General features: G+C 40.6%; 3 protein-coding genes across 6 annotated transcripts in view; 2 read left to right on the forward strand and 1 right to left on the reverse strand.

Annotated features, from left to right (window-relative positions):
* The first annotated feature begins 1783 nt into the window (after window positions 1–1783).
* On the forward strand, window positions 1784–4465 carry sap18 (Sin3A-associated protein). Its single transcript, XM_067583381.1, has 4 exons — window positions 1784–1961; window positions 3681–3790; window positions 3945–4067; window positions 4149–4465. Exons 1-4 carry the CDS (start codon window positions 1890–1892, stop codon window positions 4303–4305), a joined length of 462 nt encoding a protein of 153 aa, XP_067439482.1. The 5' UTR covers window positions 1784–1889; the 3' UTR covers window positions 4306–4465.
* Window positions 4466–4922: 457 nt separating this feature from the next.
* rtraf (RNA transcription, translation and transport factor) lies at window positions 4923–8050 on the forward strand. Its single transcript, XM_067583380.1, has 8 exons — window positions 4923–5105; window positions 5705–5829; window positions 6017–6116; window positions 6375–6455; window positions 6593–6681; window positions 6854–6922; window positions 7053–7101; window positions 7351–8050. Exons 1-8 carry the CDS (start codon window positions 5045–5047, stop codon window positions 7503–7505), a joined length of 729 nt encoding a protein of 242 aa, XP_067439481.1. The 5' UTR covers window positions 4923–5044; the 3' UTR covers window positions 7506–8050.
* Window positions 8051–8128: 78 nt separating this feature from the next.
* The window catches only part of nid2a (nidogen 2a (osteonidogen)), a 43088-nt gene continuing 25404 nt past the window's right edge, over window positions 8129–25812 (reverse strand). The window contains exons 16-41 of one of the 4 annotated variants that reach the window (XM_067583372.1): window positions 25537–25683; window positions 24574–24702; window positions 22878–23003; window positions 22318–22454; window positions 22120–22225; window positions 21802–21926; window positions 21567–21672; window positions 20867–21000; window positions 20646–20751; window positions 19772–19905; window positions 19587–19692; window positions 18763–18881; window positions 18538–18643; window positions 18215–18324; window positions 17973–18078; window positions 17350–17483; window positions 17119–17224; window positions 15262–15391; window positions 15063–15163; window positions 14779–14951; window positions 14530–14659; window positions 14264–14435; window positions 12206–12363; window positions 11392–11515; window positions 11129–11241; window positions 8129–9223 (exon numbers count right to left, since the gene is read on the reverse strand). In XM_067583372.1, coding sequence (XP_067439473.1) covers window positions 9213–9223; window positions 11129–11241; window positions 11392–11515; window positions 12206–12363; window positions 14264–14435; window positions 14530–14659; window positions 14779–14951; window positions 15063–15163; window positions 15262–15391; window positions 17119–17224; window positions 17350–17483; window positions 17973–18078; window positions 18215–18324; window positions 18538–18643; window positions 18763–18881; window positions 19587–19692; window positions 19772–19905; window positions 20646–20751; window positions 20867–21000; window positions 21567–21672; window positions 21802–21926; window positions 22120–22225; window positions 22318–22454; window positions 22878–23003; window positions 24574–24702; window positions 25537–25683 — 3149 coding nt within the window. In that variant the 3' untranslated portion in view covers window positions 8129–9212. The remainder of the gene's footprint in view (window positions 9224–11128; window positions 11242–11391; window positions 11516–12205; window positions 12364–14263; window positions 14436–14529; window positions 14660–14778; window positions 14952–15062; window positions 15164–15261; window positions 15392–17118; window positions 17225–17349; window positions 17484–17972; window positions 18079–18214; window positions 18325–18537; window positions 18644–18762; window positions 18882–19586; window positions 19693–19771; window positions 19906–20645; window positions 20752–20866; window positions 21001–21566; window positions 21673–21801; window positions 21927–22119; window positions 22226–22317; window positions 22455–22877; window positions 23004–24573; window positions 24703–25536; window positions 25684–25812) is intronic. The other 3 variants (XM_067583371.1, XM_067583373.1, XM_067583374.1) reach the window with 3 other exon arrangements.

The following is a 25812-nucleotide window of genomic DNA, read 5'->3' on the forward strand; positions in this document are numbered from 1 at the left end:
CAGATAAACTTTCAAATACATTTTAGCTCAAAATGAGGACTGTGGTCCTGTAAGCACATTTGGAGACGTTATAATGGTCAGGAGGAATGATTACAGCAAGAAAAAGCTGTTTCAATGTTCATTTTGTCACCTGACTGTTATTTTAAGACAGACTTGACAAATTGTAAACCCGTCCTTTAAATTTAGATTCTCCTCTGCATCACTACATGTAACACGACCCTAGAAAATGAGCAGTGATGATTGCAAAGGGCGAGAAAACGTCCTGGGTTGACTTGAGACAGAGAGGGCGTCAGTGATTCTAATGGAGTCATTAGGGGAATAACAGCGACACTTATTCCTGATGCATATCAATGAATGGATATCAGTGTCAGGACCCGACTCAAAGAACCACTGTTTGATCTTTCGGCCAGGACGGGGCTGGCAGATTGTTTCAAGCTGGTCTATGCCATCCATTCTGATGAGAGGTGGTGGTGGGGTGAACAGAGAGAGGAGGGGGGGGGGGGGGTCACACAAAATGAATGAGTAGGGAGAAAGAGAGAGAGAGAGAGAGGTAAAATAGAGCTGATTGTTAGAGTAGCTCCTGATCAGCCAGCCAGCGGGAGAACAGAGGGGGCCAGTGTCAGGGTACACACACACAAAACACACACTGCAGACATTCAACACACACTGTACGACGCTCACATATATATGGTACACATGTTGGTCACACACACACACACACAGACTCACACACAAACACACAGACTGTAATGAGTGAGGGGGAGAGCAGCATGTGACTGAATAGCACGTCGCGGTTCTGTAGGTGGACTTGGCTGACTGATCCTGGATCAGCCACTCAAGTCTGTACGAGCACTGCAGGACGTTTTGGTGATTTCTGGAGTTTGCAGATTTTGCTGGGATGTTTCATCTCATTCCAGATGTAAAATCAGGACCACCAACATCTATAGCTACATAGTTTTAAAAGGGCAGAACATTCAAAAGGTTATGATATTAAAATAAATTACTAAAAATGAACCAGATATTTGTTTTTTCAGGAAATGAAATGAAAATGTAAAGCAAAATATTTTAATGTTCCACTGTTTTTCATTTTAATCATTTGACTCTTTAAAGGGATTGAGACTTGATTTGATATTTCCAAAACATAATCAGTTTTGCTCTTGTACATTCATGCAGAAACAATAAAAAAGAAGACAGACAGGTTTTGCACAGTCATGAGGATTTTGAGGAATTTGCCTAACAGCAGATTTATGGCTCATTATGGCACACATTATTTGTGTGGCAGTTCCTGCTTTGAGGAACTGATGATCGCAGAGTTGTTTTTAATATTTGAAAACATTGTAATTTTTCAAATATTTTCTGTTTGTACGAACAAAACAAGTCGTGACATGATGATAGCTCTCAAATCAGTATGTGACGGAGAACAGATGCAACAGAGCAGTGGGATTTGTCCTTTACAGTTGTTAAATGGTGAATTTTCCTTAGTGCTAAACTTTTTTTGCAGATGATGAGGGCTTCTGCACAAGAGGAATAAATAAAACTTATGAGGAGATTGCAAGAGACATTCAATGAGGTAGTCCATTGAAACAGTTAGTTAAATTAAAAAGGAAATTTCCATCATAGTTAGGTGGGTTATATTGATTAGTACGGGAAAGCAAATAAATCAATGTATCAAATGATAAATACATTTCATTAGTAAATGAGTTGCTCTCTATGTGGAAAATAGATGCATGATCACTCCGAAGCAGCAGGGGGCGATAAATGCCGCGAAGTCAGAGAAAAGGAAACGGAAACTGTCTCACTTTGTGCTGCAGCCTGTTACGATAAAATATCCAAGCAAGGTGGTGGAAGCTGCTACCTAAGTGCTTTCATACATTACTAAAAAAATAACAATGGCTCTTGAGTCGCGAATCACACAGGAAGAAATTAAGAAGGAGCCAGAGAAGCCCATTGACCGAGAAAAGGTAGAGAGCGGGACGTTTTCCTCACAGCCTGGTTTAACTCTGTTTACCTGTTAGCACGAAGCTAACTTGGTTTGCTAACAGCTTGCAGACTGATTTCTGTTTCTAGGAGAAACCCAGAAATGTTATTCGAAACACTGTTAGCTCAGTCTTAGTGATTTCAGTTGTTTTTATGCAGCTGCTGTTGGTAATTTGCAGTTAACATGAAACAAAGGAACGACGTGAAGTAACGTTAGCTTAGTGCTAGCGAGCCAGCTAATCATCAAGCAGTCAAACTTTATTTGTATAGCATCTTTCATACAGATTAGTGCAATCAAATAGATTTAAAAGTTATAATAATAATAAAATTGAGTGAAATGAAAACTAAATAAAAGCTAGATAAAATAGATTAAAAAACAAAACAAAGAAAAAAATATATAATAATAATATTAATAATAACGTAAGAGATCAAATAAAGCTTTGCAACATGAATGCAATAAAATAAGTGAATAAATAAAGTAAATAATGTCTGTAAATCATTCTAAATCTAAAGCCAGAATGAAGAGGTAGGTTATAATCGTACTAGAAGCTACTCAGAGCATTTGGTAATTTGTTGCCATGAAATGTAAGTAGTTACTCAATTTAAAACAAAAGTTAGACTTAACAATCCTACCACAGTCTGCTGTATGAGCAAACTCTGTTGGAAAAGTGCAATTTTAATGTTTACATGTATATGAGTGGGTAAAGCCACAGAATGTAGCTGGTTGAAGTTTGTCTTTTTATGAAACTAAACCGTGTAAATTCGGCGTGTAAACAATTCAAAGCAGCACTTAGTTTCCAGTGCTGCTAGTCTCTAGTCTCTGTTATTTGCATCTTATGTGTTTATGTGGTTATTTCTTTTACTTAAATTTCATCTGCTTTATATGAGCTTATATCTTTTATCTACATTTTACTTATTTATATATGAAATTATTTCTTTAACATTGCACTTGCACATTTGTTTTATGTATGGGCTCAGTGCAATATATTTGCAGTATATTTGCAATAAAAAATATTAAATTGTAATTATTCGGTTTGGCCGCTAGATGGCAGTCAATGCTCAACACTCCACCACTGTCAAGCCTGATACCATAGCAAGTCAACAAGTAAAACATTAAAAATATGCAGTGTGGATGTATCTCATTTATTTGTATGTCTGCCTGTAAAAAGGCTTTCATGTTAGTGCGTTTCTAATACTATAATACCACTGTACTTACAAATTATACATATTTATTTATGTGCTATACATTTCACTCGTTACTGTAGATTTGAACAGGCTGTATATCTATTATATAGACATATAGTAGATATACAGCCTGTTCAAATATACAGTAACTATAAGTATATAGTAACATGTCACTGTTTTTACCATGTAATATTTATCTCAGCACTCTGTGCACTCTTCACTTCTTTGCACTCTTTGTATACTGTTCACAGTTCACCGAAACACTTTCACCTGTATACAGTCATTCCTTGTGTACGTTTCTGAAGATTGTTGTGTTATTTTGTACATTGAGAGCCACTAAACCAGAGTCAAATTCCTTGTATGTGTAAACATACTTGGCCAATAAAGATGATTCTGATGTTAATAGGATTGGATTTTAAAGCAACAATAAGATGCTGTTCAACATCTGTACTTGTTGCTGTTTGGTCTTGTTCATTTTTTCTCTATATTCTTGTGTTTCATGCTTATTTGTGCTGCAGACTTGCCCCCTTCTGCTGCGAGTATTCACCACCAACAGTGGCCGACACCACAGAGCAGATGAATTTGCCCGTGGCAACGTTCCCTCTAGTGAACTGCAGATATACACATGGTGAGATCACCAACATTTCACTTTATTTCTTGGTTGTCTTTAGTATAAAGACATATATATTATAAGTGCTTGTAGAAGTAATATTTGATGTGAATGTAGGTTCTGATTCTGTGTGTGTGTGTGTGTGTGTGTGTGTGTGTGTGTGTGTGTTCAGGATGGATGCTACTCTGAAGGAGCTTACCAGCCTAGTGAAGGAAGTGTATCCAGAGGCCAGGAAAAAGGGGACCCACTTCAGCTTTGCCATCGTCTACCCCGACCCCCGGGGGAAAGTGTACAGGTTGGTACCACAGGACTGGTGAATGGACCGGTGAATGTGTGTGCACCACATATTTAAACATGTTCCTTTCTTCTCCTTCAGGTTGAAAGACATCGGCAGCACTATATCCGGCAGGAAGGGTGCCGACGACTCCATGACGCTGCAGTCTCAGCGCTTCCAGATTGGAGACTATCTAGATATCGCTATCACACCACCTAACAGAGCCCCGCCCCTTAGCACACGCATGAGGCCCTTTTAAACATACACACACACCAACATACATACTTAAACCAACACATGTGAACTGAAGTTTGGTTTTGTTGTTAGTTTTTTTTTTTTTTCTTATGCATCCTCTTTGATGGTTTTTGCCTCATTTTCTAAAACGTGAAGTGTAATAAAGTTGTCATTTTTTCCAATGATTCCGCCTCTTCCTGTGTATCATACTGTGTGAGATGGTTGTGGAAATTGATTCTTAATTTGTCACATTTTTTTCTGTGCATGGAGTAGCATTTATACTGGGGGGGAAGCTCTCCTTTTTTCAGGCTCAAGGCAGTCCCAAGTTACATTAAATATTCTTTTCAGTCAAAATATGAAGTCTGCGTAAACATGTGTAATGCAGTAAATTGAAAGTACTCTGGGAATCCTGTTGAGTAATTTTAAGTATCATCAGATTAGCTCTTTCAGTTACAGCAGCTGATTTCCAACACTTCCATGAGAGCTGCAGGAATGTTACATCAGATAAAATCTGGCCTTTGAAGCCGGAAAACAGCAGCATGTATTAAATAGAAGTGGTAGAAACAAGCTGTCTGGTTATATTAGTACTGTTGTGTGCTCAGTGAAGAGAAATTAATGTTGATAGTTGGAACAGGAAGTTGAAGCCTGTCCCGCACATGCGCAGTGCCACACACTGACAGCTGAGCTAGCAGAAGAAACCAGCTAAACTAGCTTACTTGTTAGCTCAAGAAAGCTGTCGTTTGCACACCAAAACACACGTTGAAATGTTTCGGAGGAAGTTGACAGCTCTAGATTATCATAATCCCAACGGATTTGACTGCACAGGTAAGAAGAAACTCGTTAAGGAGCTCTTGAGTTGGTGAGTGGAGTTAAACGTGGAGCCGGCTAACGTGGAAGGAGACTACGCAGCGCCAAAGTCCACTTAAATATAGTAGTTTCGTGGTGTTTTTATTGCTGACAAACGTGTCTGTTTGTTAAAAGACTACACAAAATCACTTACAACCTCTTAGCACACCACACTTTTTTTCGGCATTGCTAATTTGAAGTAAACGCTCAGTTTTGCTCCTTGTGTTTACAATTAAATTCCAACATATGTCAACTAAAATTGAAAAGATGCAATTTAGCAAGCAAGTACATCAAAATATGAAAAATGGCATTTTATTTGCATATATCCAGTCAGAATTCAGGCTAATTTCTGAGCTGTAAATGTCAGTTTAAGACAGTCAAAGCAGTGAATTAAAATGCTTCACACAGACTCAAATGCAAACAACTTGCATCCTGCCATAAGTAGCTGAATGACAGAGATCATTTGTATTTATTTGTGTAGATGTTTGTGTTATATGATGTCAAATCATTGCATTTAGCTGCTGAGATAATATTTGTCCAGTAATCTACTCATGTGTATCTGTCTCCTCTCTGCTCAGATGAGACACAGTTTAGGAACTGCATTGTGTGGCTGGAAGACCAGAAGATTCGACACTATAAGATAGAGGACAGAGGCAACCTGAGGAACATCCCCAGCTCAGACTGGCCCAAAGCCTACCAGAAGGTGACACCAGCACACTGCCACGTTCAATGTCAGTCAGTGAAATGTTAGCAAACCACCTTAAAGCTGACCTGAATGGTATTTATAAATAGAAATCTCGTATCTGCTGCTACCAGACATCTGTACTATTGTTGTGGAAATGTCTGCACGTGCATGAGTTGTGTTTGAACTTCCCTTTTCCTGTGTGCAGTACCTGCAGGATGTGAACTGTCCGTTTGGAGTTCAGGAGAAGCAGGAGGCTGTAGACTGGTTACTGGGCCTGGCTGTACGATATGAATACGGAGACAATGGTATGATGTCAGCACACGTGCATCTGTTGTGAAAATTGCAGCTTTGATATCAGAGTATTTTGTCAGGACTCCAAACTAGTAATAATAACGTCTCTTGAAATACTGATGATGACCAGTAGATGGAGACGTTATAAAAGCTATAACGTGTTCTGGTGATGTCAGCTCACCAGTCCTACAGTTTGTTTTCAGAGTTTTAACAGAAACTTTGCCTGTAGAGCCAAAACTGTCATTTCTGACCAAAAATCTGTCTCTCCTCAGTGGATAAGTATAAGAACTGTCAGCCGCTGGCAGCCTCCGGCAACAGCGACAAAGCAGTGGATCCTCTCGTCAACCTTGACAGTGAGTAGAAACACCACCCCGCTCCTCTTGCTCGTCCTTGCACTTTGCTTCCTCACATTCTTTCTTCTCTCCCTTCTTTTTTGATCTCTTCATTTCAGACGAAGGAGGCAATTATAACACGATGTGTGTTTTTTCAGGTAACTCGCCAGATTTCAAAGCAGGAGTGATGGCTCTGTCTAACATCCTCAAGATACAACGGCACGACGACTACCTGGTTATGCTCAAGGTGAGAGTGTGTTCATACTGTATGTGGGTATCAAGATGTTTTCACTTTGATTTTACATTTCTGTAAATTGTGTGCCTCAGCTTCACGACTCAGACTGTTTATATACTTTATATTATGTGAAGTTTACTTATTTAAGAAGAAAATTGTTAATCTGTTGGTCTGTTCCTGCCAGGCTATTCGTATTCTCATCCAAGACAGACTTTCTCCAGAAGCCATCACTAAAGCCAGCCAGAACAGAGAGGTAAGCTGAAGATACACATGTGCACATGTTATGTATTAGGAATCTTCTGGTAAAACTGCAGTTAAGTGATTCAAATTAGGGAAAGTTTGGGATTCTTTCTCAGTTGTAAATATTTTCTTCTTTGTTCCAGGGTGTTCCAGTAGCTTTAGACAAACACATCTTGGGTTTCGATACTGGAGGTGAGTGCTGCTTTTTTTTCTGACATCACGCTGTAGAAAGTAAAGAAAAGGCAAACTGATGCAGCAGGGTTTGTTTGGATTTTTTGACACACGTTGATGTATCGGTGCAAGGACGTACACTCAGCCGGGCAGCCCTGTGATCGGAAATCTCCTAGCGAGCTGCGGCGCGGAGCAACACACATGTATCCAATAAAAGTTAATCATCTATGGCAAAGTAAAATAAATGTTCACTCTGTCCTCTCCCCTCAGATGCAACTCTGAACGAAGCGGCCCAGATCCTCCGTCTGCTGCACATCGAGGAGCTGAGGGAGCTCCAGACTAAGATCAACGAGGCCATCGTAGCCGTTCAGGCCATCATAGCCGACCCCAAGACCGACCACAGGCTGGGCAAGGTCGGCAGATGAGAGCGAGGACGAAGAGGAGTGCCGGAGGAAGGGATGGACTGAACCGCGGGAGTTTTAATTTGATTTTGGAGAAGACGCCTGTTTAAGTTCGAGTCGGGACAGAAATGAGTTTGTTTTTCTGTTGTTGCATGAGATCAGACTGTGCTCAAGTTGGGAATTTGACGCAAATATGAGTGAATGCCAGGTTTTCAGTAGCTTTTTAAAATTTTTGTACAGAAGCTTAGGTTAAGTTGATACCAACCTTATCAAATGTACACTATTATGTTTCTAGCCATGTTACAATAGTTGCTGAACAGTTTGTATTGAGGTACTAATTTTCAATCACATGTTAAATCATTCATTTTTTCAGAGTCTGAGGTTGAACCTTCTGATAAACTCCTGGTTGCCATCATCTCCCTCAATAGAAATCACAAAGAAGCTCCTGAAATATTGAAACTGACAGTTATATTTGTACCTTTTTGTTTTTCAGCTGAAAGAAAAGATTAGTTTGAAATGGAATATGAATTGATGCTGTATTAGGAAATACATAAATGCAGTTGAACTGAGTTTGGCTCTTGTACTTCCTCTATTGTGGATGTCTGGATGTCATTTTCCTGTTGAGCAATAACCTCCAAAACAATCTGTCAAGTACCAAATCACATTTTTATTGTTATAAATATCACATCTTATAAAAAGATAAAGATTTGAAAAGTAGTAGTAGTGAAAGTATTTGGCAAAAAAAAAAAAAAAAAAGAATAACGTCATTTCCATTGTGTGAAATCCAGATTAGTAGTGCAGAGAAATGTAGCAGGACTGTAGTTGCTGTGGTCTGACTGTGGCTCACAGGGCTGAGGGAGACAGATTATCACACATAATCTGATTACAGTAACCTGATTACAAAAACTTTCAGACATGCAACAATGGCAGTGATATTCCACTTAGATTTCATAGAGTGTGTAAGAACAACAACAGGTTTCTGAGTATGTTCTGTAGATTCTATTTCTAATCCAGTAAACAATGATCAGTGAACAGACGTGAATGTCTTCAGTATTGATTGTGTCAGACTTTTCATATGAGAGTGGTATCAATCTTCTCATGTAGCTCTCAGCAGGAGAGTGAATAAGTGTATTTCCCAAAAAGTCAAGCTGTATTTATTTCTGTTCAGACACCATTCTGTACGCTATATAATTAGACTGGTGACACAGAATTTAAAAGCCGCTGTGGCCAGCTGACCGAAAAGCTGATGCTCAGTTTCACAACAGGACTTTGGCTCGAACGTTTCAACGTCTTAAAGCTCTTCGTGTCATTCTTCTTTGGCTTTAAAGAACAGAAAAACCTACACTCACATACATTTTAAAAATCTGATTTCATTGTTCGGTAGCTTTAATCGATTGATAGAAAACAAAACAAAACAAAAAAAAAAACTCACGTACAAAAATACAGTAGAAAAAAAACTAAAAATGAGGTATAAAACAAATTTACAAAACATTTATTTGGGGGTTATATCTTTAAGGTGAGATAATGGGGGTGGGTGGTGGGTGGGTGGAGGGGATGTAAATTTGCTCTGACGGCCGTTCTGGCGACAGGAAGTCATCTTGCTCCCTTGTGAGTGTCCTTTTCTTCTGAGGGACACTGGAGAGGAAGTTTGTTAGGGTGGTCCTGCCCTCTGTTCAGGAGTTGCCCCAGAACTTTTAGCACCAAAAGGACCCTGCGGCTGCCAGTCCGTCGTTAGTGGCTCCCTGCGACACAGAAATCGCAAACTTAATTAGACAAATGGTACGTTTTTATCACTTTGTTACGCATATTTCGTCCCCTTGTGAAAGTAAAAACCTTCTGTTTTTCCTCTACGGGTGGAAATGAGGAGTTAAAAAGGTCTGATTTTCACTTCCTGTGTGAATCCAAATGTGACAAGATGAGAGCTTTAGTGCTGCAGCCTAATGAAAGAGACCCTGCATCCTGAACAAAGCCCTGCACTTAACAACTTGTGGTGACTGAGAATTATCTCCGTAAAGAGCGTGTGTGTGTGTGTGTGTGTGTGTGTGTTCATGTATTCAACAATAACAGCTTTTAAGCCTCTTACAACCAGCTCCCAAACCCTTAACAAGTGTGTTTTAGAGCTGTCATCATGGTCAGAATTACACCACACATCGACATCTTTGAAGCAAGCGGCTGTTATGTAGTCTGAGGCTTTAGAGAGTGTAAGAGGATGTTCGAAGCGATGCACACTAGCGTCATCATTCGGACCTTTTGAGAGGAAGACATGTATACAGTACGCACAAACTGCATTGTGTTTTGCGTGACTTCCGAACTCTTCTATCACGACCAGATTTGACACACTCTGCAGATGTGTGGTGCAGCTTTGACAATGACAAGGTACTACTTTAGTGATTATCCTGTGTTTAGTGAGCTACTTTGTACTTTAAAGGTGTTTAACACAAGGCTTTAGAGGGACTTGAAGCCATCTGCAGACATCAACACATCAAACATGACACACACACACACACAAAATACAGGTAGAGGGTCTTACACAGCTGTGTAATCATTCTTCTTTGGTCTCATGTACACACACACACACACACACACACAGGTCACAAGAAGAGGGTCGCAGACAGCTGTGTAATCATTCTGCTTGTGTCTATTTCATGAGTGTATGTGAGTCACCACACACACACACACACACACACACACACACACACACAAAGAAGTGGGGGTGTGGAGTCGAGGGTCTAAGCCAGCTGTGTGATGACTGTTTTCTGTGTACAGGGTGATGAAACACAAAACTGGGTTTCTCAAGGATGTGTTTACATCACCTGAAAAAAAATCAGTTTTTTAACATTCAGCTCCTCATCGCTGTAATCAGGCCTGTTAATACATCCAATAATCTGTTGAAGTTGTTATTAGTGTCTAATGGATCACGTAACATCTCTGGGGTCCGAGAAACTCAAACATGCTGTTGTGTCAACTAGACTGGTTTACTGAAATGATTTAGAATATAAACAATTCAATTTGTTGTTTGACAGAATGTTAATTGGCAACAATTCAGATGACACATTTATTGTTTAAGTCATTTTTCAAGGTTAAAAATCCCTAAATGCTGTTTCACTTTTCTCCAGTGTGAGGAGTTGTTGCTTTTTTTTACTTTTTTCTTTCACTGTGAACTGAACTTTGCTCAGTTATGAGTTTTGACTTTTGGTTGGACAGAAAGATAAATGACAATACATCAACTAGTGTTTGAGGAAATTGTTGCATTATTTGAAATTTTCTGATATTAAAAAACAAAAACTTAGAACACGTAGTTAACCCTTCACTGGGATGTTGTTATCTCAGTGTAAATGCAGCCTTCAGGGTTAAGGTGACATCTGGTAGGAGTTGACTGACGTGATGACATCACTGCACACAAACCAATGAGCTCACTGTCTGCGACATCTTGAAGTCAGTGTGTGTTTGTTTAGATGTTACTATACAGAGCCAAAAGGACATGTCTGAACAAAGTGTGTGTCTGTGTGTGTGTTTATATAAAACAGCAAAGCAACCACATTAAATCAATAAATAATACATCAAACCATTGATTAAAATTTGAAAAAGCACTTCTGTTTACAACACTACAGAGATTATGGCTGCTTGTTGTCATGACATGGACTCACCTGATAGACAGTGGGATGTTGCTATGGCGATGCCGTAGAGGTGAGAGCGCTGGTCAGGCAGGTATTCGTCGGTGAACTGACTGCTGTCTTTGCTTACTGCGATCACGCCATCCCTATGAGGACACAGAGAGAGACACTGAGGATGGACCGTGTGGCTTCATGCTGATCAGCTCATTGATTAGTGATCAGTAGTGAATAAAACAATAAAATGACAAGGGCCAGATTGTAGTCGATCAAACAGAAAGATGAATAAAGATGCGTACCTCCTCCAGTCAGTGTAATAGAAGTGGTTCCTGTAGTAGACCATGCTGAACGGGTAGTTGAGGGTGGCGTGGATCACTTTTCGACCTGAACCATCCGGGAATATACACTCTAAACGCTTTGTACCTGATGTACAGAAGAAAAGAGGAAGACGTAAGAAAAGAAATTCTCTTTAGCATGTGGCTCTTTAGATATGAAGTTAGTTGGGCCTCTATTGTATGTTTAAGTTGAGTTGAGAGGATGTAACATGAGCACAGCTGCTACCACTGTTAAGAGTAATAAAAGTAATTTTAGCATCAGAATGAGATTCAAACATTAACTGTTTGAGCCCCTGAAGTCCTGAAAGATGATATTTTTTTATCTTGTTCACCCAAGATAGTATGTTCAGAGATAATAACTTGTGCAAACAAGATTTGAAGGCTCCATATCTGTTAATAAAAACACTTTTTTTTCCCAAACATGCAGAGGAGGTGGAGGTACTCATTTAGCCTTCTGCAGTCTTCCTCTCAGCCTGCTTATTAGGTAAGTTAGGACGACGCAGCCTGAAAGATGAAACCCAGGGCAAAAAAAGTCTGCATATCACTTGGCGCCGACCGTTAAGATTATTGTTGTATCAACTCAGACTCCTCTCAGCTGGATTTTGGCAGCTGAACAGTCAGAGGACAGTGTTTAGAGAAGTCTTAGAGAGTAAATCAAACTGAAACTCTAAAAGTGATGGGGGGGGGACATGTCTCCCCCCGTCTCCAGTGGGAATGACACCCTTATAGATGACCACTAGCCATCAACAGAGATAGGAGTAGTATAGTAGTAGTTTACCTGCGTCAGCCCAGCAGATCTGTCCAGAAGAAGAGTCGTACGTTAAAGCATTTGGCAAACCGATCCCATCGGACACCACCACTCTGCGGTTCTGACCGTCCACTGACGAACTTTCAATCTTAGGAGCCTCGCGGTTCCAGTCTGTCCAGTACAGAGTGCTGCAGAGAGAGACAGACACGACGCATTATAGAGCTTATTTCACTCAAACTCTATCATGCAAATGATTTACTTTAGAGTGGTTTTTTTTGGAAACTGTAGGACTGTACTTGTGCACTCATATTCAATTATCCCAGACGGATTTATTCTTTATTTCTTCTACTGTGAGAATGTCAGCGACGTGTTTTGAGATCTGGTTAATATAATGAGACAAGAGGGAAAACCGCACACGAGCGTGCTCACAACCACACACAGACACATGACCAGGTACGTCAAGGTACAAGAGCGCGGGGCTCCAGGGACCGGCTGTCTCATGCTGATGAGGTCACGGTCAGGTTACTCTGAGCAACGTGCCACCTTTGACCCCGGCTCCCCTCGGTGCATTTTTTTGGAAGCGTTTCATCTGGATACATCAGAAATATGGACACAAATAGACACATTTTTCTAATTTCCAGCTGGTTCCTTCATATTTCTCATTGATGTGTTTTTATGATGCATCAAATCATATTTTATTGTTTGTGTCGTTAATGTGCTCAGCAGGATCATAACAGAGCTTTAGGCAGAGTGTGTGTTATGACGCCACGCTGTTTTTGTAGATGATGGTGTACATGTGGGCAGTCCGTGGGGAACTACAGGTAATACACACCACATGAGCAATCAGCTTACACACACACACACACACTGTGTTTATGGGTCTTAATCAATTTGTTGAGCGTATGGGCGAGCAGATGTCCGTGTATGAGACGTTCATACACGTGTACATGTTGTCATAAAGTGTGTGCACATAATTTCAGTGTGTCTGCTTCGCTGTGTTTGGTTATGTTTCTGTGAGTGTGTGTGTGTGTGTGTAAGGGCTACATGTGCAGACTCAGAAATCACAGAGCACATGCTTCATCATCAGCGTACCCGTGTAAAGCCGTAATTACCTTTAAGACTTGGCTTTTTGTCAGAACACGTACAAACACACACACACATGGCTTTCAGTCAGAAAATAAACTGTCAAACCAATAATGTGAAACACACATTTTGAGGTTTTATGATTTGGGATATTGATGCTGTGTTTAATCTCTTTGTATCAACCACATTAACACACATACACACACATACCTGTTGATTATGTGATTAGTTGCGATGATGAAAAGCAGATGTTAGTCCTGGAGAGTTGACTGATGATGGCCTCATGCTTTCGTTGCGCGCATGCGTGTGTGTGTGTGTGTGTGTGTGTTTGTGTCTGTCCAGGATTAATAGCATCAGTAAATCCTGTATAGTTTTCTTGGCTTTGTTCAGTGTAACACCCACAGAGAAAGCACTAAAAGTCACTTATATGAAAGTATGATTAAACATACGTTATTAAAGGGCCACTCCACCCTAAAATCCAAATCCCAACAATTTTCCTACAATCGCCCGTCTCATACTGATGAAGTCATATTATGTCACAATCCCCCCCGGTCTAGAAAGCAGACTCAACAAGGATCCTCTCTGCAGATTGGCTGCACTGTACTAATAAATTAGATACAGGCTGTGTTGACTCATTGCCTGACTGAGGACTTAACTGAGTTTGATTTCATGGTCGTGCTAAACATCTGTGTCTTCTTTAGATGCAAAATGACTGTGGGTACAGTGAAGTCTGCATCTCATTCTGCCTCAGTGAAGCACCTCCAGGATATTACACTTGATCGTGAAGACAGTGTGTGGGCGCTTGTCTTGGTTCTTGCTCAGGGAAGAGATTTGTATATGCTTGTAAAATCCAGATTAAACTGTCCCGAGCCTTTAGAAGTGGTGAGCTGAATGAGTTTTCTGAGGGTGAAATTTCAGGCTTTTTTCCCCACTTAAATAAGCAATAAAAAGGCAGAGAAAAGAAAGACAGAAAGAGAAGCAGTTAGATGAACGAAGGGGCTTTACCCGGTGGAAGAGACCACTATGATGGCTCGGGGGTTGACCAAGTCTGCGTCAAACAGCGTCCTCCTACCGCTGCCGTCCAGGTTGGCGGTTTCGATCACGTCTGGGTTCGAGTCGACCCAGAACATCAACCTGCGTTTGACGTCCACCGCCAAACCCTCTGGACTGACCAGATCTGCAGGAAGTATAGAAATCATTAAAACATAATGCAACATTTATTATAGAAACGAAGGCCAGGACAGTGTGTGTGTGTATGTGTGTGTTCTTACTGGTGTTAATGAGTATCTCAGGCTCGGCTCCAGATTCCATTGACGCTCTATTGATGGTCCTTGCAGACAAATCTGTCCAATAGACTTGGTTCTCTTTGCAGTCATATGATAAACCAACGACTATAGAACCCTGGATACACACAACATATACATAATGACATATGGTGACATGATTACAGCCACATCAGTAAAACAGTTGTTCTATGCTATTATAGAGCTAAATATGTAACATATCTATTCATATCTTACATGTAGAGTCAGTAGTGTTTTGGAGCGGCTTGCATCTAGTCTGGTCCCGTTTAGAGGCAGCGCTCCTATTTTCTGTCCCTGAGCGTACAGCAGTGTGACGTCAGTGTTTGTGGGAGGGGTCACATCTGGGCGGGGCAATGGCCGTACAGTGGGCGGAGCCACTGAGGGAAGGCCTGAGACAAAATTGGAAGGAATAAAAAAAATAAATAAATAAATCAGCCGTGATTGGTGACAGTAAGACTAGCACTATACAGTAACACTCACAGTAACATGAAAACACTCACATGCAGGTTTGACCACATCATGTGATCGGGTGCCAGGAACCTCCCGCCCATCCTGGTCCACACACCAACAGTAAGTGGTCTCCCCGTAACACTGGACTGGACTGAGAGGGCGGAAGAATCAGAATTTGAAGAAGCCTTTCTCTAGTAATTAAAGCATTAAAACCCATTTCAACCACTCTGTGTGTGTGTGTGTGTGTACCTGAATTGTCCATCTGGCTCACACTGAGGCACGTATTGTTGTGGCTCTGGTTTCCCACCGTAGTGCTCAATCAAACTGGCCCTCCATCGCTCACACACACTCTCAGGGCGCTGGGTCGGAGCCACAGGGACTGCGGGGGGGACATGAATCAAACAGACCCGTTCTTAAAGCTAAATATAATGCTACACTTCAGATTCTGCTCTGTTGTACTTTGTCATTATCTATTCTATTACATTCTCGGGGTGTTTTCTAGCTGGCTGAGTTTATATCACAGTGATAGAGGTGGAGTGCTTGATTAATGGTGTGGGGAGGCCCTGTGTTTAAAGAGGCGCACACATCTTGCTTTTGTCAAAACTGTTTACCTTGTAAAATCTCTTTAATAACTCACTTTATAGGAGAGCTTTAAAACCAAACCCGAAACCACTTTAGGCTTCCACTAATGTTTATACTGGACTCCCTTGCTCTCTTAATTTAGCCGTGTAAATTTCTAATGTAGGATTGTACAGTTTATGCATTAAGAAGGAGATCATAATAATATTTGAAAGGAGGGTGAGAATAGAACAGAAATATAGTGACAAATCAGAAAAGTAAAGAGAAACAAAGAATAATTAATTAGACTATCAAACTGATGTCATGTAATAAGTTTTTCCAACAGTATTTATTGCAGACGTGGTTAACATGACGGAATCCAGTCACATGAATCACTTGGCTTTACTACTATTTACTCTTAAACCGCATGGCTGTTTGAGTTTAGTGGTTCAAGTGTCTCTGACGTCCTTTCCAGAAATCAGAAGCATGTGGATTGTCCACTAAATTGATGATATTTTAATCCAGAAACTGGCAGTTAGTTATCTTACTCATGTGGGTACACTTAAATACAGACTAATTGCGACCAGCGCACACATTTAAGAGTTTAACTTGGGTGCTAAACTGCTAAATGTGTTACAAATTTAATTCATAAATACAACTGAAATAGTCTAATTATGGGGTTAAAGCCGCACAAATAATCCACATTTTGTTTCTCAGCTCCTGATTTGGACCGGTGGAGTTTCAATCCAAACCAAAACTGAGCAGGAAATGCTTCTGCCTCCCTCATCATGAACTATTACTGAGAAATCTCTGAATAAGGCTTCAGTGCAGTGGACACCAAAAAAAAAAAGAGACTGTGGTTGTCCTGGACAGCTTCCGCATGTGAATAAGTGCAACTAAACATGAGTCAAGATGGTAATGAAACAAAACTGTGTGCTCTTTTTAAATCTAACTCATCTAAACAAACACCTAAACACAAGCTGGTCCAACAACGTAACAAAGTGTGCATACATGTGTGTTTGTGTGTGTCTGGGCAGCTTCTGTAGGCTGGGTGTAACACTGTGCTGTCACTCAGCTGGTCGGGCAGCCTGTCTTGTTTTGGTTTGGTTGCCTTGGCAACAGCTGGCAGCTCATCTTACCACGAAAATGACCACCTCAGATGTTTGTACGGACGGTCATAAATGGAATTTATAGCAAGACCTGGATTTATAGGACAGCCTCTATGTGTACGTTAGAGTGTGAGTGAGAGGGAGAGAGAAGATCACAGAGATTTTTTTTTTCCACAAGGACATTAAATGTTAAATTTATGATGCACATAATAAATTCTCCACTGCTATAGCTGCCCACCCAACTAATTATCAAATTATATGTGGTATGGATATTACGAGTACACCAAATTAAAGTTTACAGATGTTCTAAAGATCTTGCTCAGGTCTCATTAACATGTCTATTTAGTTTTGTATTTCACACAGACTGGATTCACAAATCATTGGCTGAATCCATATTTATGAAACTCCAGGTGTCTCAAGCAGTGATTAAGAACCTCACCTGGTCTGTCACAGTCTACACGTGCTACACCAGCTGGAGTCCTGGTTCCTGCTCTCTCCTGACCGCGTCTGTCCACACACCAACACTGTCCAGTGGAACCGTGACACTAAAATACATGATAAAAATAATAATATTAGTAAGAAGAAGAACAGCAACAAATAAAAACAAGTAAAATACAAAAAAAACAACATGAAGAATCTACCTCTGTATGTAGAGAAATAACAGTCTTACCTGTTGAGACATGTACTGTCCATCTGTATCACATTGAGGTACATAGACTCCAACTACAGGATATCCATCTGGACTGCTATTCAGTATGTTGTCTCTGTGGTGCTCACATTGAGTTTTAGGACGCTGAGGTTCATCTGAAGAAAAACACATAAAAGTTCTTGGCAAAACTGTATATGCAAGTCTTTGGCTGGTTAGGTCTCCTGACTACTAGGACTGCTCTCCTTATCTGGTCCTACCAACTCTATGCTGATGATATTCAACTTTCCTTTGCTTCTTCTGGCACACGGACGGAGGCAGGAGTCTGTGCATCTGTCTGTCATCATCATCTCAACCAAGCTGTAAGAAAATGTTCTTCTTTCTCAATAATCCTAATCTCTGACTGTGAAAAAATCCTGCATTCTGTCAGCCACTTGTACATTCACTCTTGAAGTATTCTCATCCTACAACTCATCTAGAAGGCTGCTGAATATTTGTGTCCCACTCCGTGAAATGATGCATTACGATGCAGCACTCCTGCTTCTTAGTTTACATGTTAAAACCACCTTGGTATAAGCCACTGTAACAGTTAGGACTCATATGAAACAAAGCCTAAGTGGTCTTGGGTGGTATAACACAAGTCTCACCTGGTTTGTCACAGTCTTTAGGTTGTGCACCAGGTGGTGTCCTGGTTCCTGGTCTCTCCTGCCCGCTGCTGTCAACACACCAACAATGTCCACTGGAACTATGGCACTGGAACAGACATAATGATGATTGTAACAGTCATAACAATAAAGAGTAAGGATGTACAGGAAATCTAATTTATAATATATATATATATATATATATATATATATATATATATATATATAAACAATCACAATAATACCTGTTGAGATGTATACTGTCCATTAGTATCACACTGAGGTACAAATACTCCTGGGCTGGTGGTCCTTACGCTGTCTCTGCGCTGCTCACAGTCAGTTTTAGGACGCACATCTGAGAATTAAAGATCATTTTTTTAAAAACTTATACATCAAATGGAAATATTAGTAAATACATAGTCACTCCAGAGTACAGATACTATTCTCATTGGTCAAGTCACCATCTAATGTACCTTTGTTTGGCTAGTAAAGTCTCTTCTTAATCTGTCTGGAGCCTTCGTGTTATACAAGACACAAAATAGCACATTGAGCAAAACTTTTCCCTCACCTGGTTTGTCACAGTCTGTGGGTGTTGCGCCAGGTGGAGTCCTGGTTCCTTCTCTCTCCTGCCCCCTATTGTCCACGCACCAACAATGTCCAGTGGAGCCGTGGCACTGAAGCAATAATTACAGATTGTTAAGGTATTATGTTTAGAATTCTATTTAAGTTACTCAAAGTAATATTAAACCCGCAGGTAAATCACAGTTAAATAAGTCTGTCACCAGATGCTAACCTGCAATTGTATGTACTGTCCATTAGTATCACACTGAGGTACAAAGGCTCCAGGATATGCCTCTGGACTGCTCTGTGCCCTGTCTTTGTGGTGCTCACAGTGAGTTTTAGGACGCTCATCTGGGTAAGAAAAATGTTATTAGGAAACGTAGATGTTTATAGCAAAATTGAAGTGAGTTATTATGCTCTCATATACTTTCTGCTGCTCCTATGCTATGATATTTAGTAAATACCAATTCAACAAAAATATCTTTTCACAGAATCACATCTTCGAAGTCTACATGAGCACATAAGCAGTTTTAAAGGTGGTCAACTTATAAAACCTCTTGTTTTTGCTGATGGATGCTACAGTGTTGGAGTATTCTCTCTCTCCTCAGTTCCCATCCTCTTAGACCTTTGACATTTTTTGACTTTTAAAGGCTTTTAAGAGGTTGAGGGCATACTGTCTGCTCCCGGACTGGCTGAACTTATTGTGGGTGGTGCAGGGGTGTTTTCAGCAGACATCTTCAGCACTGAGGTTCAACATGGTTCAATACTGAGCCCCCTGCTATTTCTCTCCACACTAGATCTCTAAACCCTAAACCTTATCTGCTGCTGCTGCTGTTGGCCTTTTAAAGCCATACTAACTCCTGCATGTACTACTATAAATCCCATCTGGCAGGCCTCCTCAAGTATTCTCTTAAGTCCCTACAGCTTATTCATAACACTCATTAACCTTTTGGTTTATCCACCTCAGATTAACTGATATCATTCTCGATATTCTTGGATTTCCTAAGCTCAATACTTATCTGTTTAACCTCTTGGCCTATTAGAAAACAGACTCACCTGGTTTGTCACAGTCTTTGGGTGCTGTACCAGGTGGTGTCCTAGTTCCCGGTCTCTCTTGTCCGTTACTGTCCACACACCAACAATGTCTAGAGGAACTATGACACTGAAATACACAAAAATTAGAATAACCATAATGATAGAGTAAACACATTATGCTTCCATACATTTAAACCAGCTTTTACCTGTTGAGATCTATATGCTCCATTAGGATCACACTGAGGTACAAACACTCCTGGTATAGGATGTCCCTCTGGACTGGTGGTCTGTACACTGTCTCTGTGGTGCTCACAGAAAGTTTTGGGACGCTCTCGCTCATCTGGTTGAGAGGGAAGACAATAACAGGATCAGTTTCCATCTGTAATGATTGTAACTAAAGGAATAAAAAGTGTGCAAATGTCTGATTCCCTTTGTGCAGTTCATTTTGTATTATAATTACATTATCCTTCACTGCTTGTACTGCTACTTTTAGGTAAATACTGGATGAGGACTTGTGTATAGAAATATAAATGCACTTTAACAAGGCACTTTTTAGAGGAATGGCTGAGGTGATGTATATTTTCTAACTGACACTCATAAGTTTAAGAGTCTCATAAAATAATTCATAAATGTGTCAACCTTTAGATCATATGAGAAAAAATAGCAAACTTACAGCAACTACTACTTGCTTTCCTTTATCTCATATCTTTTTGGTTTCATCTTACTCTGTCACTCTGTCATCCTATACTGTCAACATCTCACCACACACACAGTCTCGCAGTGATATCACCTGTTTTTCCAGGCATTCCAAGGCTATGACCCAATGACCTCCAGAGTGTACCACTTACAAGGTTAGGCACACACTCACGTAAACGTGCTGTCTGTTTGACTTGTCATTGAGTTGAGGAATTAGGGGGTTCACAGGTCAATGTTTAGCAAGAAAGCCTTGGAGAGCCATGACATAATACACCTGCTGATGCTGATACTGTTACTTGCAGATAACAAAACAGTTTTAAGTCCTCATGGGAAGCTTAATAGAGGGAGAAGTCTGTCTTTCTGTGTATGCATTTCTTTTCTCACCTGGTTTGTCACAGTCTTTAGGTGGTGTACCAGGAAATGTCCTGGTTCCTTCTCTTTCCTGCCCACTCTTGTCTACACACCAGCAATATCCAGAAGACCCGTGACACTAAAATATATACATTTTATTAATTTCATGTAGTCAGAATCTTTTTATGTTATTGTAAATGAAATGCAAAAACAATATTAGTCTGTCATTCACTGATCAATAATCAGCTGCTGACCTGCAGTGGTGTGTACTGTCCACTAGCATCACATTGGGGTACATAGACTCCAACTCCAGGATGTCCCTCTGGACTGGTAGTCTGTATGCTGTCTCTGTGGTGCTCACATTGAGTTTTAAAATGCTCTGGTTCATCGATAGAGAGAGAATGAGAAATAATGAGTATGAAAATTACAAATTATTGTGCAGTTGAACAAATATGTGATCACGAACAAATACTGTCTCTCATAGAATAGTGTTTGATTTCTCTGCCATGCTGGTTGGCAAATTTTTCAAATACTCCAAATAAATATACATTTTTCATCTTTTGACTCCATCATATTGTGTTCAAATAGTAGGCTCAGAGTCTGTTGTCTTTTCGATAATTAGTATTTAAAAAGTGGAAACTGGTGTCCAGTCCACTCACTAAGGCTAAGCTAAGATCCCTTCAGAAGTTAAGTGTCATTGTTTTCTCCTCCTTGCTGGTGATGTGGCACACCAGGATGGTGTCATCTGCATATATGAGCATTTTATGTCGTTGATTAAGACTAGCTGACTGAAGTACCCCTTTAATGTAAATGGCTTTAGCCTCAAACCAAAGTGTGCCACAATTATATTTTGTCACTGTGCAGAAAAATCTGAAGAGAACTCAGAAATCAATAGACACATCACATCATTACATTTTGGGAGGCACTGGATTGAGAAGAATGCATTTTCCTCACCTGGTTTGTCACAGTCTTTGGGTGTTGTACCAGGTAGAGTCCTGGTTCCTGGTCTCTCCTGGCCACTACTGTCTACACACCAACAATGTCCAATGGAACCGTGGCACTGCAATTAATGATATCAACCCATCAATAACAACAACAACAACAATATATTTTATAAGCATAGAATAAAATGTATTTTCTAAGTTGTGGGTGATAAAAAGTCCTTTCCAAAACTTAATTTCTCACAAACCTGCAACGGTGAGTACTGTCCATTAGCATCACACTGGGGCACATAGGCTCCAATTATAGGATATCCCTCTGGACTGGTAGTCTGTATACTGTCTCTGTGGTGCTCACAGGGAGTTTTAGGACGCTCTGGTTCATATGAGGAGATTAAGATGAACAAAATATTACACATTTTTACATAATCTAATCCTTTCTTTGAAGACCAACTTCTAGGGACAGAGTTCGTACCTTTGCCACATGTTGCCATCAAGTACGACTAGTCATTAATGTTTGTGATACAAGCTGTCATGGCAGTGTTTGTGTCAGTGAATGTATTTCTCACCTGGTCTGTCACAGTCTGTAGGTGCTGTACCAGGTGGGGTTCTGGTTCCTGCTCTCTCCTGCCCCCTCCTGTCCACACACCAACAATGTCCGGTGGAGCCATGGCACTGCAATGATTTATTAAACGTTTCAAAATCAGTACATCACCTAACTCAAGTGATCAGTCACGTACTTTAACAATCTGTCAGTCAGTGCCCACCTGCAGCGGTCGGTACCGTCCATCAGAGTCGCACTGAGGGATGAAGGCTCCAAGACTTGGTCGTCCACCGTGCTCTACTCCACTTTGCAGACTGTCTCTGTGCTGCTCACACTGACTCTTTGGTCGACTTGTCTGTTCTGTAGACAAATACAAATGAAAAAGTATATATTATTGTTGTTTTTTCTTTCCACCCATATCTTTGTATTTAGTCCACTTTAGATATGTATTCCTGTTTATACTGCATACTTAACTTTTTTTTGTCACATGTTAACTACTAATATGGTTTTCATCTGAGAACCCATGCTGCAAATATCATTCCAAATATGGCATTTGTATAAAGTTTAGAGAGACACTTTCAGTATCTACATAGTTAAACTTCTATTTAAGAAATGAATGTAACTGGCAAACAGTAATGATCCCTAACTGTATAAAATATTATCAAAGTAGGATTATGGTAGTTACAACCCCAAGACAGATATTTCTGTGTTTTTAGAATATATTAGAGTCATATTGCAATGTTTGTCCCTGTCATGCATCACTATAATGGTGATTTCACTGACCTTCCTGTTGGAAGCAGTAGAAACCATCCCCATAAAACCCAAGCTGGCACTGACACTGGAAGGATCCCAGCCCATTGATACATCTGGCATTGATGTGACATGGAGAGGAGCTGCACTCATCTACATCTAAGAAAACAAGACAAGAGAAATAAATCACAAATGTAGAAACATATCCTGAAATTGAAAATTGGAAACAAATATAAATATATGGCGATATGTGAAATAATATCTGGCTGTTGGCTGTAAATAATTCACTTCAGTGCTATCAATATTTGGTTTGTGGTTTTGGATAATTTCAAGGTTTTACGTTATGTTAGCTGTAAAGAAAGAAGGTGGGGAGGGTTTTAGGGAAGTTCATCAAAGGTTCACTCTGATGGGTGAAAGGAGGACACACACACACATACATAGGACTTCTCTCCTACACACATTCCAAAACACACATTGTGCCATTACTCTATTTGTCTCTCACTTTCACCCCCTCTTCTTGTCTAATCTCACCCTCTCTTTCTCACATTAGTGCTCTCATTCCACCTCGCATTCTCACATTTGTCACCCATCCTCCCCTCTTGCTGTGTTCCCTAGGTCTTGCAGCTGTGCGTTACTGTTGTGGAAGAAATGTTATGCCTGTGCTCGGACAAATATGTGGGTCTCTTCCAAATATTCGGTTCATTTTGGAACGTGCAGGACTACATGCTCCAAAAAACCCCTTTAGTGCAACTGACAACCAACCCATTCAAGACGAAATGTGACGATGATGAAGATGGGAGCATGACATGGTTTCTGCCATAGTAAAAAAGTATATGTTTACAGAGACCTTATTTTGAAAAGCATCACATATATGAGAATTACAGTATGATGCAAGCAGACTTGATTGAGCAGAAAGCTGCATGTTTAGTGGTTTTAGTTGACATATTTCTGTAGTCAAGCCAGTATCTTTAGTGGCTTTGGTAAATAACTTTGTTGACATAGATTATCAGTTAAATGGTAGAGTGCCATGGAGCTCGGTGCAATATGAGAGACCACTACATCTGGCGTGTCATTAATTTTAGAAAATAATTAACAGGTGTTGAAACATGTGTTGAAATGATTTCAACACACACAAGTACACATGGGGGCTGGGTTATCCTGCTCAGGGGGATTAAATAATTGTCTTACTTGGAATGAATAAAGCAACTGTGATTACAACAAAATATCAGCCCAGTAGAGATGTTTTTTGGGGTGAATTTTTAGCCACGTGAGAGGCGTGCCTCTACTGACGGCAATGTCAGCACTTTGTTCCAGACTGAAATATCTCAACAACTATTGGATGGATTGCTATGGAATTCTGTACAGACATCTGTGGTGTCCAGATGATGAAGCCTAATGGCTCTGCTGATCCCCTGACTTTTTCTCTAGTGCCACCATGAGGTTGACATTTGTGATTTTTAGTGGAATGGCGAATGACAAATTTGACTTCACTTTTCATCTAGCACCTTCATCAAAATTTTCATTTGTCCAGTAGGCTACTTTGTTACATGACTTAATACCTGCACAACAAATGACATTCCCATCAGTCTCAGCTGTACTACATTAGCATGCGCGTGTACTCAGCTAAGATAGTGAATATGATAAACTATCTTTGAGCTAAATGTTAACAGTGAGCAGAGGGCTCAAACCCATGTCATGTGTGCACAGTCTCGTCTTTAGTACTACTCACCAACACAGGTACGCCCATCAAAACCAAACTCGTAGCCACTCTGGCACTGGCAGCGATGGCTACCAGGCAGGTTCACGCACTGAGAATGAGCACCACATGTGCCCAAGCCCTCAGCACACTCATCTATGTCTGCAGTAAGAGAAAGAGAGAGATAGTGAGACAGTGTTTCTATAAACTTATAAACCTGTAAAGCAGGAATCCCTGATCTAACATGTAGCATGTTGCATGCATGTATGAGAGTATAAAAGCTGTAATTATGGGTAATTACTGATGCTTTAGTACATATACATTGTATATGTACCTGCATGTTTGTGTTGTAACCCCACACTGCATTCTTAAATGTATGGTGCAGTACACGGGACAGAACCACACACGGATTATGTGACCAAAGAGAGAAACGGAGGCCCAGTCATGGGAACTGAGGCTGAGCCTGGGGCTTTCCTAGTGTTGTCAGCAGGAGAGACAGACACGCTGCTGGGCTAATGACAGGCCACGCACCAGCTTAAAGCCCAGGAAGCCCCCTGTTAACTAGAGAATTAACCTGAAGGAGGAGGGTGAAGCAGGGTGGGACAAGGAAGAGAAGAGAAGAGAAGAGAAGAGAAGAGAAGAGAAGAGAAGAGAAGAGAAGAGAAGAGAGATGATTCCTTCCATCCAGCCTGTACTTGACCCCTGGTCCCTAGATGGACATGTGTTGATGAAACACAGACACACTGCCTTGAACTGTCTTTAACTCTGTCTGCATGTGTGTGTGTGACTGAGAGAGAGAGAGATGCATCATTAGACTAAGCAAAACAAAGGGGACTACCATAAAGCACTCTGTTATGTACATAGACTGTCACAATGCTGGACAGCGTATCTGGAAAGACTTTTCTAACAGTTCGATGTATACGCACATGCATGCCCATATAAAGTGTAACCAGCTGTGATAAAGACAGAAATAGAGACGCAGAGAGACAAAGATACCATAACAGTTGCGTCCATCCCCTCTATAACCAGTGGCACACTGGCAGTTGAAGGCCTGGCCCTCCAGTGGGATACACTGGGCCGTGGTGTCGCAGTCGTGGTTTCCAGCGTAGCAGGGGTTCACCAGCTCCGGCCCAACTGGCTCGACTACAGAGAGGAGGAGAAAGATTAAATGACATGAGGGAGGAGTATGGTACACGGTATGGGTTTCCATGTTTAATATATATAACTTTTTTGTAACGTTCTTTGTAAACTGTAATTTGTTAGAACTGGTCC

The sequence above is a fragment of the Thunnus thynnus genome, chromosome 24, assembly GCF_963924715.1.
Source record: "Thunnus thynnus chromosome 24, fThuThy2.1, whole genome shotgun sequence".
Lineage (NCBI taxonomy): Eukaryota > Metazoa > Chordata > Actinopteri > Scombriformes > Scombridae > Thunnus > Thunnus thynnus.